The 27,579-nt window shown below is 32.7% G+C and overlaps 1 protein-coding gene and 1 long non-coding RNA gene across 2 annotated transcripts; one reads left to right on the top strand and one right to left on the bottom strand.

Moving 5' to 3' along the window:
- Nucleotides 1-173: 173 nt before the first annotated feature.
- LOC135951503 (serine/threonine-protein kinase haspin homolog) lies at nt 174-26,977 on the bottom strand. Its single transcript, XM_065501163.1, has 6 exons — nt 26,837-26,977; nt 26,074-26,783; nt 1,210-1,724; nt 944-1,147; nt 583-878; nt 174-508 (listed from the first exon to the last, which is right to left on the bottom strand). The coding sequence occupies exons 1-6, from the start codon at nt 26,920-26,922 to the stop codon at nt 307-309; spliced, it is 2,013 nt and encodes a 670-aa protein (XP_065357235.1). The 5' UTR covers nt 26,923-26,977; the 3' UTR covers nt 174-306.
- Nucleotides 10,021-10,757, top strand: LOC135951504 (uncharacterized). Its single transcript, XR_010575979.1, has 2 exons — nt 10,021-10,148; nt 10,228-10,757. It is a non-coding gene; the product is annotated as an uncharacterized LOC135951504 (long non-coding RNA).
- Nucleotides 26,978-27,579: the final 602 nt, after the last annotated feature.

Here is a 27,579-nt window from a genome sequence, read left to right as displayed (position 1 = left end):
AGACTGGTGGTTTTCGCCCAATTGGGAAGGTTCGCATTTGTTAACATGCTATTTGGTACCGTAAACAAAACATGGGATTCTCCGATCCTTTATTGAACACTTTACGAAACACATGAGTTCATATGCACCTCGCTATATTAACCTGGGTTTTGAACTAACAAACAAGAAAAAGAAACAATATAAAACAAAAAAATATATTTTATCATTTTTCATAAATACAATTCTGGATATAAAAAATTATAATTCAATTAAAAAATAAATATTTGATGAAAATATGTATATAAAATGTAAATAAAAAATATGCTTTTAATGTAAGAGCACGTCCCGTGCACAATCCAAACAGCTTTTATATGTTAATATGGTTCTCTGAAGGTGCTTTAATTTTTCTAAATAATGTAAATGGTTTTTAGATCTTATATTTTTATACGAGACACCATCAACCAGTTTTGATATAATATAGGAGATCCAAAATATGTTCGTTTTAGGTTCAAACGTTTCCCATTTGTTACTAAAAAGTTAACAAAAATATTACAATTGATTAAAATTTATTATTGCATTGTGTTGTTATAAGCAAACTTATACTTCAGAACTTTGCGCATCATCCGATATATTTCGAACTGGTAATCCCCGGTAGCGATAAAAAGTTCTTCGTCATTAGATAGATCATTATAAAAACAATAGTCATTAAAAGTCATACGAGATAAAGTGTAGTCTATAATAGTAATTTTAACACCCTTAGTGGGTATAGTCATAATGGCGTCATCTAGTTTATATGTTATAGTTGGTCGATTGGTATTGAGAATCAAGACATTACCCCAATGTAAATCGCGATGCTCAAACTGATATTCACTTTCACCAACAGCCAGTGTTAGTATAATCTATAAATCAAGCAATTTAGATTTTAATAATTATCTTTACGCATTTATTTTATACATTTTCTTACCTGTTGTAAAGCATGAAATGATTGCTCAGCATTTTTAAATTGGAATCCTTCAAGATCTTGACCACTAAAAGCCAATTCTAACACTATATATTGCTGGTTACTTGTAAAGCACCTTGGATGATCATTTTCGGACTCTTTCTCCAAATCATATTCATCCCAAAGTTTCTGAAGGTGTGGTGGATAGGATCCTTTAGTACATCTAACCTAAAATAAAAAAACAAATTAGCCTAAAAAATTTACAAAGTCTAAATTTTATTGATTTTTACCCGTTGAATATTTACAAATCCCGACGTAACATTTGTTTTACGATTGTCATCGGCTAGACCGCAAAGTTCCATTGAAATAATAACTTCAGGAAGAATTTGTTCAAAGGTTTTCTGCACTTCACCGTTAACCAATTCCTCTCCTTCAATAGGTATTATTTTTAATACAGTCTTTTCAGCACTCTCATTGTCATAAGGCTTTGAATGAACAAAAACTTCGCCAAAAGCTCCTTCTCCAATTTTGCAACAATTTTGTAGGTAATCTTCAGGGTATGTACTAGCAAATGTTAAAATGCGACGTTGCCCGCAACGTTGCAATAACTGACGCTTAAAATCATTACTGCCTAAGCTGTATGTTGATCTCGAACCTGCTTGATTTGAATTTGAAAGTATACAAACTGATTTTCGATTACCAGCAATACTAGTTGTAGTTGTTAAGGATTTTGGTCTATCCGCAACACATGTACTTCTTCCTTTTTGATGTTGTTTCGGTATCGATTTACTTTTTTCATAATTTTCTACAATAAAATTAATTTCAATTAAATACTGTTAACAAAAAACTTATTTTTTTCTTCACAAAAAATCACTCTACGAGTATGACTTTTTTTGCCATCAATCCAAATTTTCCAAAATTGTTATAAAAATAAAACAAAAAAATACAAGTTTTAATTATAGACGAACACTCTTTTTACAGTAAATAAATATACCTCGTAGAAGGAATATGTAGTGTATTTTAATAAGATGAACGTAGTGCTAATTTCAACGACAATACGAAGTGTTTTTATAATGCTAAAAGAACAAGGAATTTGGTGGCATTTTCCAGAAAAGTTGGTACTTCCAGAAAAGTTGCATAAAAAAAGGAAGCGACTATAGATTCTAACGTTGTTAAAAATAGTAAATTTCATTTAATGTAGTATTACCAAAAGGGTACAACCTAAACAAATACATTCTCTCAACTTAGGTTTTTGACTGCACAGTTTCCACTCTATGTATTTCTCTATGGTTCTAAATATGAAGGATCCCGACATTTTTGAAGAACCTTGAATGCATTATATTTGTATTGCACTTGTTACACTGTGCTAGTTGAAAAAACTGTCAATTATTTTAACCCACCTTGTTAAAATAATTCGGGTACGCTAACCGTTTTTTTTTAGGTTAGCTCGTATTTTCGAGATATACCGTTATTTCAAAAATGGACGAGGTTGCACAACACATCGCACTGGTTCCTTTAAAGAGAGTCAACTCAAAATTTTTAAATTTTCACTTTTTGCAAGAAAAATCTGTAAAAATCTGCTATCATTTTCTCAAATCTTTCGCCAAAAAATACAGTTGTATCCGTATAGTTGTTTCATTATAATGTATTAAAAAAATATTTTTTTGCTTCTACTGAACATTTTTAAATATTGAGTTGACTCCCTTTAGAGGAACCAGTGCGATATATCGCGTAACTCAAAAACGGTTTAGTTTATTGAATAAACTGAAAAACCGAAATTCCGCAATAATATAAATATTTTTTGAGCAAAAAAATTATTTTTTAGCAAAATTTCGAATTTTTGTTTTTTAAAACGGCATGAAAAATAAATTTTTCTAAGCGTCGAACAAGGCGCATATATGTAATATGTTGCATATAATATTGTTGGTGGTGCGATGGTTCTGTTTTGGAAACACGAAAAGAAACTCAAACTGACTGTGAACATAAGTGTCGAGCTGCAGAACGATCAATCTGGAGAAGTATTTTCCAAACAATTACTGGACATTGGCAACGGAAAAATACCTGTTGACATTTCGACCGGCTGCATTCAATTTCCTGTCGCTTTCTGACAGTTCACCGAATCAAAATCCGAACTCATCCGAAAGGTGTTTCCAAACATTGCACAAAATTACAAAAATCGTAATTAATGATGTACAATTCGTTGGATTCCGTTACTTCCCAAGATGATGTCGTCAAGTATCCAACCAGTAAACTCACTCGAATTACCCTGATTACCACCTCACAATACGAAACATAAACCAACCACGTCTTTGTAATGGCACTCGACTTGCGGTAAAAAACCTGCTGAATAACGTCATCGAGGCAACTATACTTATAGGAAAGTAGAAATGAGAAGACGTTTTGATACCACAGATCCCAGTGGCTCCGACCGACATGCCATTCGATTTTAAAAACTTGCAGTTTCTGGTAAGGCTTGCATTCGCAATGGCAATGAACAATGCTTCTCGCTCGCATGGTCAATTTTATGTCGCATGTTCCCCTGTCGGACACCATCTGCATTATTTACGTTTGATAACTAAATCTTCAATTATTGTCATGTTAATTTATTTTTGTCAAAATGTCATACGTAATTATGTTTTATGTTGTCAACATGTTATGCTTAACTTTGTTCTATGTTAGTTTTTAATTGCTTTGATATTTATAAATTGTAATATTTTATTCAAAATCTTAATGATAAAACCTTATGACCACAAATTATATTTTAATTTATTTTTGATTTCCCTGCATTGGTTTTCAAAAAATATTAAAACACAATATGTCTTTAAATGGCGATAGATTAACCACTAGTTCCACTGACACTACCTATAATCTTATTCGGATTCTATGTAAACAAAAACCTGGTATTAATATATGTCATATAAACGCACAGAGCTTAAACAACAAAATTTATGAATTCAGGTACATCTTCGAAAACTCGGGTGTCGACGTTATATGTGTATCTGAAACATGGTTTAGTAAAAGAGTGTTTAATAATATAATTGCTTTAAGTGGTTTCAAAATGTATTGTTACGTTTTAACCTTTTCAAAACGTTGGTTTATTTCCTTTAAATAAACCGGATACTTTTGATTGCAAATAAAAGCCGTTTAGTAGTTTAAAAATTGTAACAACTCTTTATTTATTTAAAATGTACAACAGAATTAAATAGTCACTCAATGTTTTATTTTATACACGTTTATAAATTCTCAGAAATACAGACACACTTTATAATGTACACGAATTCACTTGAAAAACACAGCACTCTTTAAGGCACTCAGTTGATGTTTATTCGAAAAGCGTCTCTGATAAACTCACTAACGACTGCAACCTCTGCCACTATTTATAACACTGCCATCTGCACTCTAGATTGCTCTTTAACTGTCAAAGTTCGAATATTCTAGATCTAACTAATACATACGCCATCTGTGGTGTACTTTCTACAATGTTCTTTAACTGAATATTCGAATTCGAATATACGGTCGCAGTAAACAGCGTTGCCAACTTACGATCAATGGTCAACTGAAAGCTTTTATTTAATAATGCCCACAGATATGTTAGTTTGCTATTACAGCACTGTTATTTGAAAGCATTATGCTACTTTTAAATCAGCCCTTAAAATCGTTATATTTGAATTCAAGTACAATTTCGTAACAGTATCGTTGTGATAGATGTACCCATGGAGGTGGTGTTGCCATATTTGTAAAAAAAGCAATATCAATTAAATTTGTCGTTAAATCTGAATATGACGAAAAAGTTGAACATATATTTGTTGAAGTTCAGTCAATGGGAAATTAATTGCTAATTGGCTGTGGCTACAGGCCTAATAAAAGGATAGACCTTGATAATGTTCATACAAAACTTGAAAATATAACTCTTAATTATGAAAACCAAAGAATAATAACAAGAAGTGAAACGCTGTCAAAAACAACCTAAGTCGGTTGTCAAAAAAACCTAACTATAAGAATGTATTGTTATCATTTTATTTATATGTATTGGTTTTCAAACCACTTTCACCACACTCCTCAAATACACAGAGTTGTAAAAAAGCAACCTTAAAAATTATAACAATGTTTTATTACGATTAAATTTAAAAATTCAAACAATTCTCAAATTATATGAATTATATTTGATCTGGAGAGGTTTTATAAGTAGATTTTTCCGCTTTTTATTCCATAATTTCTGCAAAAATTAAGTTTATTTGATTTTTTTATTAATTTCCAATACGAAATTTTACAAATGTGTTTATTTTAGTTTTTAGTAAGGTGAAAGTGTGTGTAAGAATTGCAATTTTGTGCAATTTTCAAGAAAAAGTTTTGAAGTTAAATCTCTCTCTCAAGTGTGTTGAATTTACATACTACTTGTATGTGAGAAGAGAGAGAAGTTGTTGTAGAAAAAATGAGAGGCTTCCCTTCTTGTTATTCTTTGATGAAAACATTGTTCTATGTGGTGATTTTAACTCAGACATATTGAATGAGAGATATTTGTTAGATGACATGATGTCGATGGGATTATTTACACCAAATTTCCAACACACTACACTGCCACAAATCAGTCATTGCGGGACTTATACTTCGTCAGTTGCAGACAAAAAATTTTACTATATGACCATATCTCAGTACCATGTTTCTCAAAGCATGATTTAATTTTCCTGAACTACAATTTTATACCTCAATATTCGAATGACAATACTATGTACTATGACTTTAAACATATGGACTATAACATTATGTCCAATGAATTAAATAATACAGACTGGAATTATATATATTTTATGCCCGAAGTTGATAGTCAAGTAAACTTCTTTGAAGGAAATCTTGCTGGAATATTTAGTAGATCTGTACCATTAAAAATAGTGTCACACAAAAATGCTAAACCTCGGTTTAATGAACAAATTAAGACACAAATTCAGCAGCGTGATTACGCTTTTAAATGTTGGAAACGCTTTAAAACTAATGATCAACATACTGAATACACAAATGCACGAAAAGCAGGGAATAAACTAATAAAATGCGCAAAATCCTCGTACTACTCTAGTTTATTTTCTTCTGCAGTAGACACAAAAAAAAACGTGGAGAATCATTCGCGATATTGGTATCAGCAAATCACAAGATGCAAATTCTTCGGATTTTGATGTTAATTTGTTAAATGAGTCTTTTACCAAACTTCCTAATATTAATGCTAATCCAAATTATTATTCCAGTGTAAGTCCTATAAGTTCTACAAGACTTTTAAATTCGTTCTCCTTTAGATGTATTACCCAAGCTGATGTATTTAATGTATGTTTTAGTATAAAAAAATTTATTGCAGTTGGTCCCGATAATATTCATCCTAAGTTTCTCAAGGCTGTTCTTCCTGTATTATTACCTCAACTAACCCATATCTTCAACACAATTATAACTAAAAGTGTTTTTCCGCTAAATTGGAAATGTGCTAAAATTATACCCGTACCCAAAAATAAGAATGATTATCGGCCTATAGAAATACTTTCATACTTATCAAAAGTACTTGAAAGGTTATTATATGAACAAATTGCTGATAATGTACTACGTGCTAATAGTCTTCTAACAAATAGGCAATCCGGGTTTCGTCCTAAACATAGCTGCATTATCGCTCTTATTGATGTGTCAGAAGAAATTAGAGTCTATATCAGGGAAAGGCAACCTATACTACTGCATTTTATAATTGTATTAGTTATACACTCTCTCCGCTCTCACCACGAATCGGTGTTGCCAGTAAACTTTCGTCGATTTTCCCCAATTAAAAATGTAAAATCTCATATTGTTCATCATACATCTTTAAATGTTGGGACATATTTATTTTCACTGGCAACGCTGATTCTTAAATTGTGCGATAAAAAACGATACACAACCTGCTTGTTTGAGTTCTCAAGCAAGACTGATTAAAAGTTGTTTATTTCTCTACAATGCGTGTGCACACGTACGTAAGAGAAGAGTAAATGAAAAACGCGGCGCCCATGTTTTGCCTTTCCCTGGTCTATATTGGCAGTTGTAATATTGCATTCTTAGCGCTTTTGGATCATTATAAGGCATTTGATATGGTCAACCATAATTTGCTTTGTATGAAACTAATAACCTGTTTAATTTTAACTCATCTGCAACGTGTCTTATGTCCTCTTATCTTGAAAATAGATTTCAATATGTATATGGGGCATTTCATGTCAAATGAAATCGATGTCTTCCGATCGGGATGAAATTTGCACCAAGGTTAGTTCTATTGGATAGTAACTCAGACACAATTCAATCAACAAGATCCGTCGAGAACTCTCTGAGTTATAGGGGGTCAAATTTTGACATTTTGGTCAAACAGGGGTTTTTTCTTATCCATGTAACTATTACCTATTGTTCTTAGCAAAATGTGTCCCAAACAGTTTAGATAGCTCTTTCTTCAATCTTTCGAAAAAAAATATTTAAAAAAAAATAAAAAAATTTTAATATTTTTTTCCGAAATCAAAAACTTTTTTTACTTTTTTTTTAAAATGGGCCCTTTTTTCTTCTTAAAATAAAGCTTAGATATTTTCCTTGAACACCTATTTGGTCGCTTAGTGGGATGCGAGTGGGATATCTATCAAAATAAATATTTTGTAACTCAAAACATAAAATTTTTGACTTTTTTTGCAAAATCAAAAACTTTGTTGACTTTTTTTTCAAAAGGAATGGACCTAAGCTTTCTTTTGACTAAAAAAAAAAACTGTAAAAAAATGGCCCATTTTGAAAAAATCGTATTTGCAAAAAAAAAAGTAAAAAATTGTCTTGAGTTAAAAAATATTTATTTTGATAGATATCCCACTCGCATCCCACTAAGCGACCAAAAGGGTCTTCAAGGATAATATCTAAGCTTTTGTTTGAGCTAAAAAAAAAAATAAAAAAGGTCCATTTTGAAAAAAGTCAACAAAATTTTACCCCCTATAACTCAGAGAGTTCTCGACTGATCTTGTTGAAAAATTGTGTTTGAGTTACTATCCAATAGAACTAACCTTAGTGCAAATTTCATCCCGATTGGAAGACATCGATTTGAAAAGTTGGTTCACTTGACATGAAATGCCCCATATATAAAAGGCCAACTATCTAACCTCCTACATGTAACTAAAGGTGTTCCTCAAGGATCAATCTTAGGACCTCTGCTTTTCTCGGTATATATAAATGATTTACCTCAACAATTGTCACACTGTAAAATTCATATGTACAACTATATCTATGTGACGTACAACTATATCTATGTAGCAGCACCAGCAAAATAAACGAATCTGTTATTAAACTGAACTCTGACTTATTAAAAATTCATCAATGTGCTACATCGAATGGGCTTTGCTTAATAATTTCTCGTTCTACTCAAACGCACATTGTTCCTGACGTCATTCTTAATAACCAACGAATTGAAATTGTTAATAAAACAAAAAATCTCGGAATAATCTTCAACTCTTCCCTTACCTGTTCTGATCATATAATCGCCGCTGCAGGTAAAACATTTTCAATGCTCCGCGCACTATGGAAAACCCAGTACATATATGAATGTTGCTAGCTAAAACTTATATGCTTCCAACACTCTTATATGGTTGTGAAATTTTCGCAAGTTCTGATTATCGAAGCAGTAAAAAATTAAAGAATGCGTATAACTCTATATTGAGATATACAGTGTAAGACAAAAATGTGTAAATGATGGTCATATATTTACACTTTGTGACACCATTTTTAAAGTGCAATGTTTATAAAGAAACGTTTTGTGTTTTTTTAAACAATATTTATTAAGGATATTTTAGGACTAAATAAATAAAATATTTCCTTAATTATACTCCAGTAATCTAAAAAAAATAACTGCAACCCATTTACACACTTTTGGCGCAGATTACTAAAGTAACTTTTTTAGTACTTCGAATAACCTGCTTTCGCGTCAATGGCAGCCTGAATTCTGGAGGGCATACTCTCCACCAGTTTGCGACACTCTTCTTGCATTATAGATCCCTAGATATCATGGGAGCGCTCCTAGAGCTGAGTTGTGTTTCTAAATGCATTTTGATAATTATAAACGCGACGTTTTAGAATTCGCACCAAATTCTCAATCGGATTTAAATTCTGAGATTGTGGGAGTCAATCTAGCAATGTAATTTTGGCGGTTTTTAAAAAATTAAGCGTCTTTTTAGACTTATGTTTGTTGTCGTTATCTTGTAGTATCACAGTGTTTTCAATTTGTCCACGCCAATCATTCAGACTATCCACATCTGTTGTCTTGATAATGTCTATGTAGTGTGTGGGCTGGTGTGTCTGTCAAACGTCTGTTCATTGTTCATTGAACAAACAGAAAACAAAATAAACATAAAGAAACAAGGTGGCCAGATTGCCGGCGGCGCTGGTATGCTCGCGTTTGCCTGGCTGGGAACTCGCCGGAGGGGGTGGTCCTTGCCAGCAATCCGGATCGAAAACACACACTATCACAAAAATCATACCAGCAAAAGTATATTTAAGTTAAAGGGGCTCGAAGTAGTTTCTCTTGTCCTTTTTCTCTTTCCTTTATTTCCCTGCGTACCTATCTACCGAACAATTTCTTCTCCTGGCTGATGTTGTTGCCAGGAGATAACCCACCCACTCGGGATTGAATCCCGCCATGACATCCTATCGTAAGAATGTCCCAAACTTTCCCCGCAAACAATACCTTCCCTACTTACCGCCGCGTTTACTGAAATTTAGTAAATCATTTTAAAAAAAAAACTTGAAAAATAGCAATTTCATTTAAACATTATAAAAGTTTCGGTTTATTAATAAAGAATGAATTTATACAAACAAAAAAAATGAATTATTAACAAAATTTACTTTAGAAATAAAAATGTACAAAAATTTTGTTTTTGTTTAAAAATTTCAAATTTTAGCTTTAAGATTCAGTTTTAAAAATTTAGCTTTAAGATTTTAGTTTTAAATTTTAAATTTAAGATTTTAGTTTTAAATTTTCTTTTCTTAGATTTTAGTTTTAAATTTTAATTTTTTTTTTGCTTTTAGTTTAATTTAATAAAATTTCTTTTAATAATAATAATTTATAATGTATCTTTTTAAAACTAGCGTTACTGCTTTCCCGCTCTATTCCCTGGCGGCCAACTAATTTTGCGGAAGAATCTCCCGGGTGAGGATAGGGTAGATGGATATTTCCTGTCAGTGACGTGTCTAAATGTCTAAGTGGTTCGAGGTACTATTAATATTTAGAATTCTCTAATTCCTTTTATTTATTTATATATATTTATTTATAAAAATTTTTTTTTGTATAGGAGAATTACCTATATAAGATTTAGGAAAATCTTGGGTTAATTAACCTCGCGACTCACTGTTCCCTAGGCCAGAGCTCTAACCTAACTCGCGCACGCGTGGTTAAGGTTCACACGCGGGATGTACTTTGCGATACTTAAGACTTCCTATTTGTTTATATAAATATCTCACTAATCACCTTTTTTTTTTATTTTATAAATATTTCTTTTTTTTTTTTTTTATTTTCTTAAAGAAAAGGAACCGAATTGAACGTCCGTCTATATGTCCCGGTGTATTTTACTGTACTTCGTCGGAATATCACCAAATATACCCTAGCACCCCAGGCGTGGTGGTGCTAATGCTGCTTCTCCCTCGTTGGATGGAGTCTTGTTGCAGTGGCTTTGCAGGTTGGTTTGATTAGTTTTTTTTATTTTTTTTATTTTTATCTTTTAAGATTTAGTTTTAAGTTTAGCTTTAAGTTTAGCTTTAAGTTTAAAAAAAAAAATCTTTTGTTTAATAAAATTTACTTATTTTGTTTAAAAAAAATCAAAAATTTAGTTTTTCTTTTATATGAGGCCACGGACTCCACCTTCTTCACTATGTGGAGCCAAAATCAAAAAAGGGACGACATTTTCTCTTCTTGGTATCGAGAAACCTCGTTTACCAATATGGCTTCCTAGCTTCAACAATTGTTCAGCAATTTGTTTGCCTACATAAAATTTTTTTTTACAGGTATTTTGTTATTGTTTACATTTTCTCTACCTTCCAGCTGTCAAAACGTATGCCCTTAATCTTGAGTTGCCAACTATTTGCTCTCTTCTTCTTTTTAAATTTTTCGTATCGACAGGGTGCACATGACATCTATATACATTTCTGCATTCATATTACTACCAATTTTATGGAGTTTTCCTACACCTTTTGCAGAAAAACAACCACAAAATGGCAATATTCCACCACCATATTTCATAGTCGTCATAAAATCACGGTCTTTTAATGGCGCATTTCGTTTTTGGTAGTCATATTTTGGTCCATCAGTTCTAAAATGGTTAATTTTCGATTCATCTGTACAGATAACTTTTTCCCAATCATCAAAGGTCCATTTCTTAAAAAAATTTACAAATGTTAGTCGAAGAGACTTGTGTCTTTCAGTTAAACGAGGTTTTTTAACAATCTTTATTGCATAAAAACCACATCTTTTGATTTCTCTAAGAGATGCACGTTTTGAAATCTTAATTTGGTAGCATGAAGATAGTTTTGGTTGTACCTCACGGGGACTATTTTCTTCTCCTGATGCAACTAGACGTTATACAGTGAGACCATCTTTTAACAATAGTGTAGAGGAAATATTTAGATGTTGTCTTTTTAAAATTTAAATCAAGAATGAAAATTTTATTGAAAATTTTTTATAAAACATAAAACAAATAACAAAGGTAAAAAGATTAAAATTTAATTTGTAGAAATAAAAATTGTGTTTGTAGTTTGTACACTAAAAAGACAATATTTAGATGTTGTCTTTTTAAAATTTAAATCAAGAATGAAAATTTTATTGAAAATTTTTTATAAAACATAAAACAAATAACAAAGGTAAAAAGATTAAAATTTAATTTGTAGAAATAAAAATTGTGTTTGTAGTTTGTACACTACAATAGAATTGAATTCCGTCCACAAATTGGTGCTGGAAAAGCCAAACCACATATATTCGCTATGTTCTCAACAGATTAAAAGAAATATTGAATTTGGTGGATATTTTTCGATGGGAGATACCATTTTTCAGCTGCTCGGTAACAGAATTTGCAACTTCGGTGATAATCTTCTTCATATTCAATATTCCTTAAAGAATTGTAAATTGTTAACTAGTAACATGATTTAACTAACTGTCATTAATGAAATTGATTAAAATTGTTCTTTTTCTAAATAATAATAACAAGTTTATTTAACTTTAAAGAAAATGCGACAAAATTGTGTAATTCAGTTTTTAACTTTTTGATATCCTGGTATTTAAATGCCATTACTTGAAATTAATTTTTTTGTATTGCTATACTTCACTAATCATGATCTTCATATTGTGTAAAAAATATTGTCAGATTGGTAAATGTTGAGCATAAAAATTCAAATTATAGATATTTCCAAATTTATTTACACATTTGTGTCTCGTACTGTATATTTAATTTGAGAAGATCGTCCCACATAACACCGTATGAACGAAAAATTTTGGAGTACGTTTTTGTGATCATCTAAAAATAAGATCATTGTTACTCATGCAGAAAATTATATTTACTAATGAGCCGTCATATTTGTTTAATCGTTCTAGAAGAAACAATAATTTAATTCAAATACGACATTACAAACTTGAGTCTGAATGGCAATTTTTAATTCATTGCATTCGTCTGTGGAACTCGCTACCGCAACGCAGTTTAGGAAATCACCTCTTGAAATTTATAAAAATTATTCCTTGTTCAAAATTTGTCTAAATTCTTTGACTTGAAATTGTTTGTAGTTTTTTAAATAATAACAATTAACTATATACAACTTCCAATACAATCATTCTGTACTGTAATTACAAGATTATTAGTCTTGTTGTATGGGAAAACAAAATAAAGATAAATAAATAAAAAATTATTTGTTTACGCATGTTAGAGCATTGCAATGAAAAAAAATAATGATCACAGCAAAGCAATCGAAAAAAGTATTTCTTAATTTTAATCTATTTTTACACATTTCAAACAGCTTCTCACAAATCGAACACAAATAATCTTTTAATTTGGATAGGACAACGTTTGTCGGGTCAGCTAGTATATATATATACATATTGTTACGTTTTAACCTTTTCAAAACGCTGGTTTATTTCCTTTAAATAAACCGGATACTTTTGATTGCAAATAAAAGCCGTTTAGTAGTTTAAAAATTGTAACAACTCTTTATTTCTTTAAAATGTACAACAACAACGGAATTAAATAGCCACACAATGTTTTTTATACACGTTTATAATTCTCAGAATTACAGACACAATTTATAATGTACACGAATTTACTTGAAACAAACACAACACACTTTAAGGCACTTAGATGATGTTTCTTCGAAAAGCGTCTCTGATCAACTCACTAACGACTGCAACCTCTGCCACTATTTATAACACTGCATTACCATCTAGAAAGCTCTTTAACTGTCAAAGTTCGAATATTCTAGATCATACGCCATCTGTGGTGTACTTTCTACAATGTTCTTTAACTGATTATTCGAACTCGAATACAGCGTTGCCAACTTACAATCAAATCAACTGAAAGCTTTTATTTAACAATGCCCACAGATATGTTACAGTTTTACAGCACTGTTACTTGAAAGCATTATGCTACTTTTAAATCAGCCGTTAAAATCGTTATATTTGAATTCAAGTACAATTTCGTAACAATATATATATTAGAGCAGTCATGCCCAAGCCCTATACTCTTGGTACTCTTTTGTTTTTGTAAATGCTCTTAGCTATAGGCTGTGTGTTTTGTATACTCACTAGAGCACTCGGCACTAGCAATATAAAATACACAAACAACTTTGTCATATTATTTTTTTGTCGTTCTTCAAAGCAACAACACTTTCGTATGCTTTGCTGGTAAACATTGACGACTGCGATCATCAATGTAGATTTTGTTTATCGTATGATATTTTAAAAATGTGTGTTTTGAAAGTGAGTTTTTTTTTTTCTTTTTTCTTTGTATGAATTGGTTTTAACAACAAAAAATATTGAATAAAAAGTAGTTTTTCTTTAAATGTATTGGTGTTTACTCCATAAGGAACTTGTGGGCACCCCTGTATTAGAGTGTCCCTTAGAATTAAATTTTAAAGTGTCTCATGCCACAGAACAAGAAATGTAAGAACAAAATTAACATATTTTGAGAAAAATTAAAACAAAAGTTTATTCTTACTTAAAATATATCCATATTTACTTGTATATGAGTTTTTATCTTCATAGGATACAGTTAACCTTTTTTTAACGGCTGTTTCAAAACTCAAATTTCAAATTTTTAAAAATTTTGTTAAACAAATTTCAGAATTTTTTGATCATCACATGGGGATTTATTGACAACATCATAGGGAATAAAAATTTGAAAAACCTGCGATTTAAATTTTGCGATTTTCGAGAAAAAATAATTTTTTGGACATATTTTGGCGAATGAGCCCAATTTCCTTACTATTATGATTTCTAAGTAAAACCAATTCAGAATATTATAGTCCAGGTCAATTTAAATATAGTCTGAATGTTTTACTAAAATCGGAAAACGCTAAGCCTTAAATCTTGAGGGTCAAAGGTAAAATTTTTCAATATTTGGAATTTCTAATGGTAAGATAGCGAAATACTATATATTTTTGACCGATTTTGATGAAACTTAAGAAAAATATAAAATGAAGTCTAGTATTTACAATAACAGTATAAAAATGGAAATTATTATGTTGACAATAAATCCCCATGTGATGATCCAAAAATTCTGAAATTTGTTTAACAAAGTTTTTCCCCTTGTAAATGCACCACAAAACTAAATCGAAAGTCGGCACGGGTTGCCCTTCTTAGAACAAACTAAAAATTTTGTTGGTGGTATTTAGTTTTCAGGGGGTACCGTTTCAACATTTCAAAAAATTTAATTCTAAGGGACACTCTAATATATGGGGGATTTCACGTCAAGTGAACCAACTTTTAAAATCGATGTCTTCCGATCGGGATGAAATTTGCACCAAGGTTTGACCTAATAAAATTTGACATTTTGGCCAAACATGTGATTTTTCTCATACATGTAACTTATTACCTATTGTTCTTAGCAAAATGTGTCCCAAATAGTTTACATAACAAAAAGTTTTTCATGAATTTTTTAATTGTCAAAAGTTATATACATTTTTGAAAAGTAGGCAAAATCCTCTATCCATTGATATATAACATGTCTACCTTATGTTTTTTATGTGGAAAATAAATTAGAGAAAACTTAACAACTCGCTGAGAATTTACCTAACATAGAAATTCATAAAAAAGCATGTTGCCTACATAACAACATTTTTATGAATGTAAATAACAGTGCTATAAGAGATAAAAGATTTATGTAGTTCTCGACGAGGAGATTCTATATGTGTAATTTTTTTTTAATCGGAACACAAACGAAGAAATAGGATCATTTTAAAAATTTAACATACCCGAGGTGTCCTACTTTGGGAACCCCTGGTCCCGCTCCTGGTGGGCTCATGAGGTCCAAATTCAAAACTTAAACTCGACTACACTTCCTCTTTGCGCATGTGAAATTTCATTCAAATTTATTTCCCTCTTTTTTTTATTCTCATACCACTGTGCGATGTCGAAAGAAAAATGAAAATCAAAAATTTGTATGAAAAACTGTCAGTTTTAAAAATTCTTTCGAATAATTTTCATACAAAATTTGTTCGAATTATTTTTCTTTCTACATCGTGAAACAGACCTGAGAGCCAAAAACATAGAGAAACTTAGAGCGGAAACTAGAAAAAACTCAAACAAAAAAATTACTCAAAATAATCACACATACGTATTGTTTTTGTTTTCACATAGTTTTGTCTACTAATACATTCTCACTACTTAGGGTTCTGACAACTGAGTTAGTTCTTTGACAGGAAAGTTTCCGCTCTATGTCTATTCCAAAAACCAAATTGATGCGAATGTATTGCCATGTATTTTGTTATTGTATCACCCGTATGTGTGAAAAGAGTGTAATTTATTCCATTGATATTACTCTCTCCTTCCGTCTAATGTGTTAATACTTCTGAGATAGTTGTTACCAGAACAGAATGTTGAAAATGTGAAAAAGATATTTAAAGTACACGTTACTCCCTATATTCAGTAACAGTTGTTCCAGCGATTTTTCAAAAAATGTTAACGGAGATGGGGGTAGTGCACTAATTTAGCAATTTTCACTAATATTTAGTGATAGTGAAAAATGATTGGAATCATTTTGTTGATCTGTAGCACTGAGTTAAAAATTAGCAGCCTCAATAAAAATTAGATGAAAAACGAGTGAATGGGATGCAATATTTAGGATTTTCAACAACCGATAAAGTTGTTAAACAAAAGTAATAAGAAATCAACATGTTTATCGAAAACTTGCATAAAAAGTACGTCACTAGAAAACCTACGTTTGAAACGTTTTGGAGTATATCCTGAGAAAGTAAGCAAGTTTTTTAAAGACCCACGTCAAAAAGAAATTCTGTGGAAAATTCTAGAAAGTAGATTAGCTTTATGTATAAGCTTCCTTACAACCACGAAGTTCTTCACGTATGAAGAACTATTTCCTATTCAACTAAGCAATTGGAAGCATTTATAAGAATTGAATATCAAAAGAATATCATTATTTTTATGATTATTTAAAACAAGATTAATTGTTTGTTGCATTTCAAAATGGTTTAATGTAAAATTAATAAACTATTATTTCGTCCCCTTAATAAAACAATAGTGTATAATTTGTTTGCCATTTCGAAATAATAGAGTTTAAAATTTTTGTTATTTGAATTATTTCGGTTTGTTTATATTTATTGTTTGTGTGCTAGTCATTTATGTTTACTTAAATTGTCTTATTTACCAATTGTATGATCATTGTTGTTTGGTTCATTTGTCCGTTAGGATTTTTTTATATTGTTTTGTATTACCTTTTGTACATATTTGTTTGCGAACTAATCGCACTTTTTGTCCCTAAATTATACTGCAGTATTTTCGTTCAGTTTATTTATTTGGAAATGAACTGTTGTAATAGTACATAAACAAAAATAAATTTGTAGGCTCAGTAATAACTAGCTTTAGAATTAAAATTTAGTTTGTTGGGGATAAAGACTGCGGTAAGTCGCTTAATGTATTTATAAGTTATTTTTTTGTAATAAGTTCTCTTTTTAGAAATAAACGGTGCTCAAGTATATGCATCATTAATTGAAAATTTGTGGTTTATTTATTTGGGACTTGTTAAATTCGCTGTCCTCAATATATAGGCTCATATTCGCATCCTTTGAGCGAACTTGTGGTTCCTTGCCCGTCGGAACAAATTTTATTTCGCAACCTTTGAGCGAACTTGGGGTTCCTTGCCCGTCGGAACAAATTTTATTGGATTTTGTGGTTCCTTACACGCCGGAACGAGTAAAACTTTAAGCTGAACTTGTATGAAATTGTAACCTGTCCTGCCGGAACAAATTAATTTTGTGTTGCTGTTTAATATTTGTGAATTTGTGTGCCCTTTGAAAATATTTGTGATTCAAGATGCAACGGTCGCCATCTAGAAAAAGCTCTCGTTTGCAGACAGCAACGAGCCAAAATGTGAAAAGTTCCACGCCTGCCGGAACAGATAGTTCAACAAATGTTTCTCAAATGCCGTCGATACAAAATGTCAGTTCTGTTGCCCTCGGAACGACAACAACCGTAACTAGTGCCCCTAGAGAACCGACCCCTGTTGTATCAACGCAAAACATTTTCAGTTCAACAAGTGAAGAGCAATTTAGTCTGCCGCCGTTAGTGCCCGGTCCTAATGTGAGAACCCAGCCACCACAAACCATATCGTCTGATAATGAGAACCTGCAACGACAAATTGACATCCTGCAAGCTCAATTGGCAAACGCTCAACGTGCTTTAAGAGCAAATCAAAATTTAAATACGCCGAATGTTATTGGATATAATGCGCCAGTCATCCAAAGTATTAGCAGTGGCCCTGAGGACATGGTTGATCGCCGGAATCCAACGCCATATTCCTATGACATCTCAGCCTCTTATTGTTTCCCCTGCTACAGTGCCCATGCCAGTACAACGCAAACTTTATGATCTGCCCGAATTTTGTGGTACTCCCGAGGACTTGCCAATGTTTTTGTCTGCCCTTGAACATTCGACAGCGGCATATTCGTACAATAATTTTGAAAATTGTTTGAGATTGCAGAAGGCTTTGAAAGGTGAAGCCAGAGAGTGCGTGAAGTCGTTGCTCATCCACCCAAATAACATGCCAACTGTTATATAGCAATTAAAGCTACAATATGGTCGCCCAGAGTTGCTTATTCGATGCCAATTGCAACAGATGAAGGAAGTTCAGCCCATAGCAGAAAACGCGATCGATAAATTGGAGCCGTATTCCATTAAGGTCAGAAATTTAGAAGCATTTTTGGAATCTGCCAATGGTTATCAACATTTGTCGAATCCAACACTCATGGAGGAGTTAGAACAGAAGCTTCCAATGAGCAAACGTTTGGATTGGGCCCAGTTTGCTTCAACTTTGCCTCAGTTGCCGACTATTTTGGCTCCAGCGTGTTGCAAATTTGGTAAGAAGTGTGCAAATAAGCAGTTCAAGTGGCAATAGATCTAGCAGTGATCCAAAACGAAAAGTGGTTTTATATGCTTCTGATGGCCCAGAACGTCAGTTAAAATGTTTTTATTGTGTTGGCCCACATAAAATTTTTGATTGTAAGAAATTTTTAGAATTGAGTGTGCCTAATAGATGGTGTGAAGTGAAGAGATTGAAGTTATGTTTTTCGTTTCTCAGTGGTGGTCATTCAAGTAAAGATTGTCGTCGGCGTAAGCAGTGTCCAATGGAAAAGTGCCAAAGAAATCACAATAAATTATTGCATGAAACTAAACCTAATGAACCAAGTGAACGATCCGTAAATGTGCCGCCAACAGAGAGAGCTTCAACAGTCGAGCCAGTGCTTAGTTGTGTTTCCAGTGTTAGTGAAAAAAGTGATTTGTTGTTCAGAGTGCTCCCAGTGGTTCTTTATGGACCAAATTGTGCTATTGAAACTTATGCACTCCTAGATGAAGGTTCTTCGGTCACGATGATGGATAGCTCTTTAGTGAGACAGCTTGGACTGCATGGTCGACAAAGTCAATTGAATTTGAGTTGGTATGGTGGTAAAGCGGCACAAGAACCAGTTATGGTGGTGGATCTTCATGTGAGTGGTGTTAATAAGAAGAGGAAATATGCTTTGAAAAATGTGTATGGTGTCTCGAATTTGAAGTTGCCTAGTCAGAGTTTTAATGCGGATTTAGTAAAGAATCATGGTGTGCCTTTAAACTCATATGAATGTGTGGCTCCAAAGGTACTAATTGGATTGGACCATTGCCATTTAGGATTGCCCGATGAAATAGTCCCTTTGGAAGATGCTGGTCCATATGCTGCCAATACTCCTCTTGGATGGGTTGTTTTTGGAAACGTGAAAGGAGGTCGCCCTGGAACACAAACATGTTTGCTGACACAGTTGGATAATTTAAATAATTTGGTGGCAAATTATTTTGAAACTGAAAGTTTTGGTGTTAAGGCTCTACCAGTGATTGAGTCAAGAGATGATTTACGTGCACGAGAGATATTGAGAAATTCGACGAAGAGGGTTGCCGGAAGATTTGAATCCAGACTACTATGGTGTAATGATGACATAGTCCTGCCGGATAGCTATTCCATGGCCCTTAATAGATTTTTTGGAATGGAAAGAAAAATGAAAAATAATCCTGAATTTGTTGCGGCCTATAAACAAATAATGAGTGAATATTTGCAGAAGCGGTATGTACGCAAATTATCATTGAGTGAAGTCGATACGTTTCATCCGAGAACATGGTACTTGCCCCACTTTGGTGTCGTAAACCCTAATAAGGTGTCGTAAACCCTAATAAGCCTAATAAGTCGTATGGTGTTCGATGCAGCAGCAAAGGTGGAAGGTGTCTCGTTGAATTCAAAGTTATTGAAAGGCCCTCAGCAGTACAAACCGTTTCCATCAGTTTTATTTAATTTTAGAATCGGTTCCGTAGCTGTTTGTGGGGACATAAAGGAAATGTTTCATCAAGTTGTTGTTGCTGAGGAAGACAGGTGTTCGCAGAGGTTCTTGTGGCGAGATGATGCTAGTGATCCACCTGAAGTGTATGAAATGCTTGTGATGACGTTTGGAGCTGCCTGTTCGCCCTGTATTGCCCATTATGTGAAGGAAACAAATGCAATGGAGCATCGAAATCGTTTCCCTAGAGCCGTGAAGTCAATTTTGGACTATCATTACGTAGATGACTTTGTAGACAGTTTTGTAAATCCGTCAAAAGCCATTGAAATAGCCATACAAGTTCGTGAAATACATAAAGCTGCTGGTTTTGAAATGCGTAAATTTACATCGAATTCATCGGAGGTTAGTTTCTCAGGTGGCTTAAATGAGTTGGAGGGTTTAACTGAAAAGGTACTTGGCATGTTTTGGGATCCAAAGGACGACGCGTTCAAATTTGTTTTGAAATTCCATCGTGTGAATTCTGACGTCATCCTTGGTAAAAGGTGTCCCACAAAGCGTGAGTTATTATGTGTAGTAATGTCCATTTTTGATCAACTTGGTTTTTTGGGCCATTTTATGATAACTGCCAAACTTTTGATGGGAGAAGTTTGGAGACATAGTTGGATTGGTTCTGAAAGCAGGAGATATAAACCATTTGTTGCCCATCGAATTGCCGAAATACTTGATTCGACACGCCCAACTGATTGGAGATGGTTGCCTACAGATCTCAATGTTGCCGATGATACTACAAGAGCTAAAAATGAAGTTGATTTTTCCATTGAAACACTTTGGTTCCAAGGGCCACAATTTTTGTATGAAAACGAAGCTGACTGGCCGAATAAGAATTCTGAGAAATCTGATGATTTGTGTGAAGAAGAACTACGCCCCAAATTTGTCATGCTGGTTAGTACAAATTTAGTTATTGATTTTAATCGTTTTTCTTCATTTCTCAGGCTTAAACGAACAATGGCTTGGGTTCTGAGATTTATCAATCGCTGCCGAAAATATGATAAATGTAATGGTTCGAGATGCGTGTGCTGAAGAGTTAAGGGTTGCTGAAACTAGTCTGTGTCGTCTGTCCCAAGAAGAGTGTTTCACCTTTGAAATAAACGTTTTAATATCTGGTGGTTCTTTAAAAAAGGATAACGTGTTATTTTCCCTTTCGCCTTATTTTGATGAAAATAATTTACTTAGAGTGAGCGGTCGTATTGATGCTGCGAGTTGGTTGCCTTTAGATGCCAGGCACCCCATAATTTTGTCGCCCTGTCACCGCTTTACACAACTATTTGTTGCCCATGTGCATAATAAAATGAGACATCAAAATTTTGAGGCTACCATAGGCGAAATAAGGAAAAGGTTCTGGATTCCACGACTTCGAAATCTGTTGAGAAAGACTACATCAAATTGCAACATTTGTAAGATTCGTCGTGCCGTTCCAGTAGCTCCTTTTATGGGATCGTTGCCAAGTGATAGACTAACTCCATATGTCCGGCCATTTACTTATACTGGTGTTGACTATTTTGGCCCATTAAATGTGACTGTTGGTAGACGAATTATTTCGGTTTGTTTATATTTATTGTTTGTGAGCTACCTTAATGTTTACTTAAATTGTCTTATTTACCAATTGTATGATCATTGTTGTTTGGTTCATTTGTCCGTTAGGATTTTTTTATATTGTTTTGTATTCCCTTTTGTTCATATTTGTTTACGAACTAATCGCACTTTTTGTCCCTAAATTATACTGCAGTATTTTCGTTCAGTTTATTTATTTGGAAATGAACTGTTGTAATAGTACATAAACAAAAATAAATTTGTAGGCTCAGTAATAACTAGCTTTAGAATTAAAATTTAGTTTGTTGGGGATAAAGACTGCGGTAAGTCGCTTAATGTATTTATAAGATATTTTTTTGTAATAAGTTCTCTTTTTAGAAATAAACGGTGCTCAAGTATATACATCATTAATTGAAAATTTGTGGTTCATTTATTTGGGACATATTAAAATCGTTGTCCTTAACATATAGGCTCAGGTCGCAGCCAGCGACAGTATGATATTGTACAAACAAGATATAAAAGCGAAGCAGAATGAAAGATAATATACTCTGAGTAGTGTTTAACTGTATTGTTGTAAATTATATTTAAAATATTTTTGTAATAAAACCGTTACTTTTTTAAACTTCCAAAAATATTGTTTATTGATTAGTATTATTGAAGCAGCTTTAAAAAAACAGCATAGATTTTTGTGAATTAAAGCTAAACTTCTTATATATTGTAAAACCGATATTATTTTTCTACTTTTACAATGTATAATAAGCGCAATACATTTTTTACATCTGTTTTTGGTATAAATCCTAATATATTTGTTTAAGGTGCACCTTTTCACTCAAAAAATGGATGTCTGAAAAATATTATAAACAACTTCATCCATTCTCCGTCCCAATGGTTTGGCATCGGCAAATTTTCCATAAGCCGGAGAATTGATACTTTTGCCAAACAAATGTCTTTGGTCATAGCTACGAAACAGTATGAATTTATGAATTTTTCATTGTTTAGAAAAACGACTATAACTTTGTCAACTTTTAACCGATTTAAACAAATGAAAGTTTGTTTTACTCAGAAGAACACTGGTTTTAAGACTATTGTTGTCTAAAATGAAGATCTGAAAGAAATAGTTGAAAAAGTTAAAAAAAAAAATTAAAAATTTTAAAAATCTCTACATATTTACATATATTAATAGAACAGTGAAAGTGTATATACTTGGAAAGACCTCGTTCGTACCTTTTTAATGTCGTTTGAAATATTAAAATCGGTTAAATAATGACTGATTTTCAAATGTTTTAATTTGCGGGTCCAGAAAAATATACTTTTGCCCAGATCTCAGAAATTTGAGAGTGTATTGGAACTTTTAAAACCGTGTTTGTAATACACTCACCTAGACCTACAACCAGCACTAGGTCATTTGCCAAGTTATTGCAAAAATAAATTTGTTGTTGCACCGAGTAATTAAACAATAATCTTTTATACGATACCGCTATCCTATAAAAACTTGATTTTGCCACGGCCCTCCGTCCACAGAACTAAAATCAAAAATCTGACTTTACAGTGTTACCCACTAGACTTTTCTGAAGATTCCGTAAAAATTTTATCAAAATCGTTTTTAATATTTTTTTTTTCGAAATCAAAAATGTTTTTGACTTTTTTTTTCAAAATGGGACTTTTTTTCTTAAAATAAAGCTTAGATATTTTCCTTGAAGACCTATTTGGTCGCTTAGTGGGATGCGAGTGGGATATCTATCAAAATAAATATTTTGTAACTCAAAACAAGCTATTTTTGACTTTTTTTTGCAAAATCTAACTTTTTTCCAAAATGGGCCCTTTTTTAAAATTTTTTTTCGCTCAAAAGAAAGCTTAAGAGGGTTTTAGTCGCTTAGTGGGATGCGAGTGGGATATACAGTTGCAAACAAGATAATAGCAGTACCATGAAATTTTGAAATATTTTAACATTTTCACAGTGTACTGTGGTTGACATGCAGAAGATAGTGGCCGTGGAATATATTACTACAGCCTGAACTTCCAAATAAAACCAGTTTAGACCCGCCAGTTCGCAAAATATTGCGATATTTGCTTGCAAACCAATCGGCATTCAGCGTACTCCAAACAAGTACCACTATGTATTTTTGTTAATAGTGGCTTTTTCCTTGGACTTCGTTCTGTGAAGTTTCCATTTAGAAATCATCTCCTTACTGTCATATCAATAACTTCTAAATTTCATTCCGTTTTTATTTGCTTGACAGATTAAATGGATTGCATTTGATGATTCTGACGATATTTCGAGGTGCATTTTTCCGTTTGCAGTTCCTAGTTTCTATTTTTTTCTTTCTATTCAATAGCGTTTGTTATAAAGTTGAATATATGGAAAAGATTTTCCTTATTTTTTTAACTTTAAAATTAATTTTCGCTAAGCAATGGTGCTATGTATTGCGCGACCAACTAAAACAGGAATTATATAAAAAGAACTATTTTAACATTAAAAATACAGTAAATTCAGCATATTTAACTAAATTGTTCTTTAATCTTAAAAAATATTTGACTTCTTTTAAAAAAAATAAAAAAACAAGTAAGAGTGCTATATTCGGCTATGCCGAATCTTATATACCCTTCACCTTTGTTGTGGATGCATTATTATTTTTTATAATTAGTATATATGTATGTACACTGCCCACTTTCAGCGTACAGCATCCTAAATTTATCAAGAACACAAAAAACAACAACAACGCCAAACGAAACAAAACACCAAAAGAAAAAACAAAAACAAAATACGCAAGCCAATGAAACCAACACACATCCAAACATACGTTTAATTGTATAAAAAACAACAACGCCAAAAGAAACAAAACACAAAAGAAAAACAAAATACGCAAAGCATGCACATTCAACCATACGATTTGTTGATTTTTTGTCAAAAAAACCAACACACAACCAAACAAAAGTTTAGTTGTATAAAAAACAACAACAACGCCAAAAGAAACAAAACACAAAAAAAAAACAAAATACGCAAAGCTTGCACATCCAACCATACGTTTTGTTGTTTTTTTGTCAAAGCATGCAATACATTGTGTTTTTTGATGAAATTTTCAGAGGTTGTCTCGGATTTTTGCTCATATCTCCGTTATTTATGGACGGATTTTGCTGATTTTAAATAGCAAAATTCTCGAAAGTATGTCTGACAGAATTGTTGAAGATTTGGATCCCGGAGATATCTGGGGCCTTCAGAAAATTGATTTCAACAGACAGACAGACAGACGAACAGACAGACAGACAGACAGACAGACAGACAGACAGACAGACAGACAGACAGACAGACAGACAGACAGACAGACAGACAGACAGACAGACAGACAGACAGACAGACAGACAGACAGACAGACAGACAGACAGACAGACAGACAGACAGACAGACAGACAGACAGACAGACAGACAGACAGACAGACAGACAGACAGACAGACAGACAGACAGACAGACAGACAGACAGACAGACAGACAGACAGACAGACAGACAGACAGAGAGACAGAGAGAGAGACAGAGAGACAGACAGAGAGACAGAGAGACAGACAGAGAGACAGACAGACATACAGACAGACAGACAGACAGACAGACAGACAGACAGACAGACAGACAGACAGACAGACAGACAGACAGACAGACAGACAGACAGACAGACAGACAGACAGACAGACAGACAGACAGACAGACAGACAGACAGACAGACAGACAGACAGACAGACAGACAGACAGACAGACAGACAGACAGACAGACAGACAGACAGACAGACAGACAGACAGACAGACAGACAGACAGACAGACAGACAGACAGACAGACAGACAGACAGACAGACAGACAGACAGACAGACAGACAGACAGACAGACAGACAGACAGACAGACAGACAGACAGACAGACAGACAGACAGACATGGCTTAATCGACTCCGCTATCTATAAGGATCCAGAATATATATACTTTATAGGGTCGGAAATGAAAAATGTAGAAATTACAAACGGAATGACAAACTTATATATACCCTTCTCACGAAGCTGAAGGGTATAAAAATAATTCAATAGTCCGGCACTGCTATTTCAATGTTAATAAAAAAATGTTTTGTAACTCAAGATATACAATCTGATTTGAGCTCATTTCTATGAAAATCTGCAAATTTCACAATGTAGAGTACTTGGCCTAGTAAAAAGCAGAAAAGCTATTTATTGACAAACATTTCAATTTCTAATGTATTTTGTTTTTATTTTTTGGATATTGTGCTCTTTTACTACATTACCAGGTCAAGTATTCTACATTGCGAATACCGCTAATGTGTACTAGTCGGCCACAGTGTAACTACAAATCCTTCGCAAGTTCATGCAAAAATTATAAATGAAAAAGGATGGTATAAGTTTCCTCCTGAGTCTCTCCACTATACATGCACCATATTTCCTTAACAGACAAATTTTAAGAGACATATAACATATTGAATACAAAATTTACAATACAGAATTGTTTTTCGAAAGCTGTACCGACATGGTCAAAATTAATCGATTACTTACCCAATACATGGTGATGTGTTCGACGTAAGCAATTTAAAGACTTACGCCATTTTCCAGGCTGTAATTCTAATTCAGAATATAATGGATGTGATACAAGCGCTTCTACATCCTGATTCAAATTATCATGATTTTTATCTAGTTCATTAGACGCAAAACACACTTGTTTTTGAGTTTGTTTGGATTTCCATTTCTTTCTCACTAGTACAAGCGGAGAGATTCCCTGTGAATATACGGCATTTATTTCGTTTTCAACATTAGGAATGCTGTCATCAATGTATTCCACGTTAACTATGCCATTGTCAATGATAGGTGTGGCATTAAATTCCACTTTTTTAGCATCTTTCTTGTATTCATTTTGGTCATTGCATTTGAAATTCCGCAACTCCCACGATCCTATCGGAGATAATGTACACTTAAAAGGATTCACAGTAATGTTGTCTCTTATAGGTGTAGAAACTACATCAGAATTCATACGATGTTTGTTTCGTTTTTTTGCATTTATATTTTTTGGTACATTAAGGTATTGTACTTTAAGCGGTACATATGCTGGTGATGAAGTCAATATAAGGGATTGATTTTGTTGCGGTGTTTGCTGTTCACAATCTAGCCTTATAGATCCCGTGTTATCATAGCTACTATTTTCATAGCTGGAGTTAAGATTGAAGGATGCTCTTATATCTTTTTTTATTACGTTCAATTCCCTTAAAGTACTAAAAACAAGAGTTTGTAATCCATTTTCGAAATTGTGTATTATTCAACTTACGGTCTTTGGTCTAATAATTTATCAAATGAATCTTTCCATGCGTCATCGGGCATCGTATCCTCTGTTTCCAAATCCATACCGATCATAAAAAATACACAAATATATGTTTTCTCGAATAAAAGTAATAACAAATAAATTCATCCGTTTATGCCACCGATTATTAGTTTAAATTTTGTTTAAATTGACAATGTAAGCCGTTTTTACACTATAAACCAGTGTTCCTTATTAAGGGGCTTTTCTACCGAAAACATTATTATGAGTACTAGGGTTCTAATTGACACAAAAAGTCGACATTTCGACTCTTTTCGATTTTTAAATGTCAATATTTCGAACTTCGACTTTTTAAATTTTTTAAACTTATGGTAATTTATGGAAACTCTACTTTGACCTTTTTATTTAAATAGACTATTTAGTTTTATTTATTTATTTCATCACAACCTAGCCTATTATAGGCCATAATCTGTCACAAATTTCTACTTAAAAATATATAAACAACAATAAATATTATTTTTTTTTTCTTATGATAAAATTAAAGCAATAAAGTATTTTCGACGTTTTTCAACTTTTTACCATATATTAAGTAAAAAATACATGGTTTCTACCAAGGCGTATTTAACAAGGTGACAGCAGTGGCGAATTGAAATAAATACAGTCGAATTCACTTATTTTTTATATATAGAGTTTGACATACGGGCGTACGGGTGAATATTTTTTATATATGTAGTTTGACATTTGTGCGTGCT

The sequence above is a fragment of the Calliphora vicina genome, chromosome 2, assembly GCF_958450345.1.
Source record: "Calliphora vicina chromosome 2, idCalVici1.1, whole genome shotgun sequence".
Classification (NCBI taxonomy): domain Eukaryota; kingdom Metazoa; phylum Arthropoda; class Insecta; order Diptera; family Calliphoridae; genus Calliphora; species Calliphora vicina.
The sequence above is the reverse complement of the archived record's forward strand: the minus strand, read 5'-3'. Positions and strand labels throughout refer to the sequence as shown.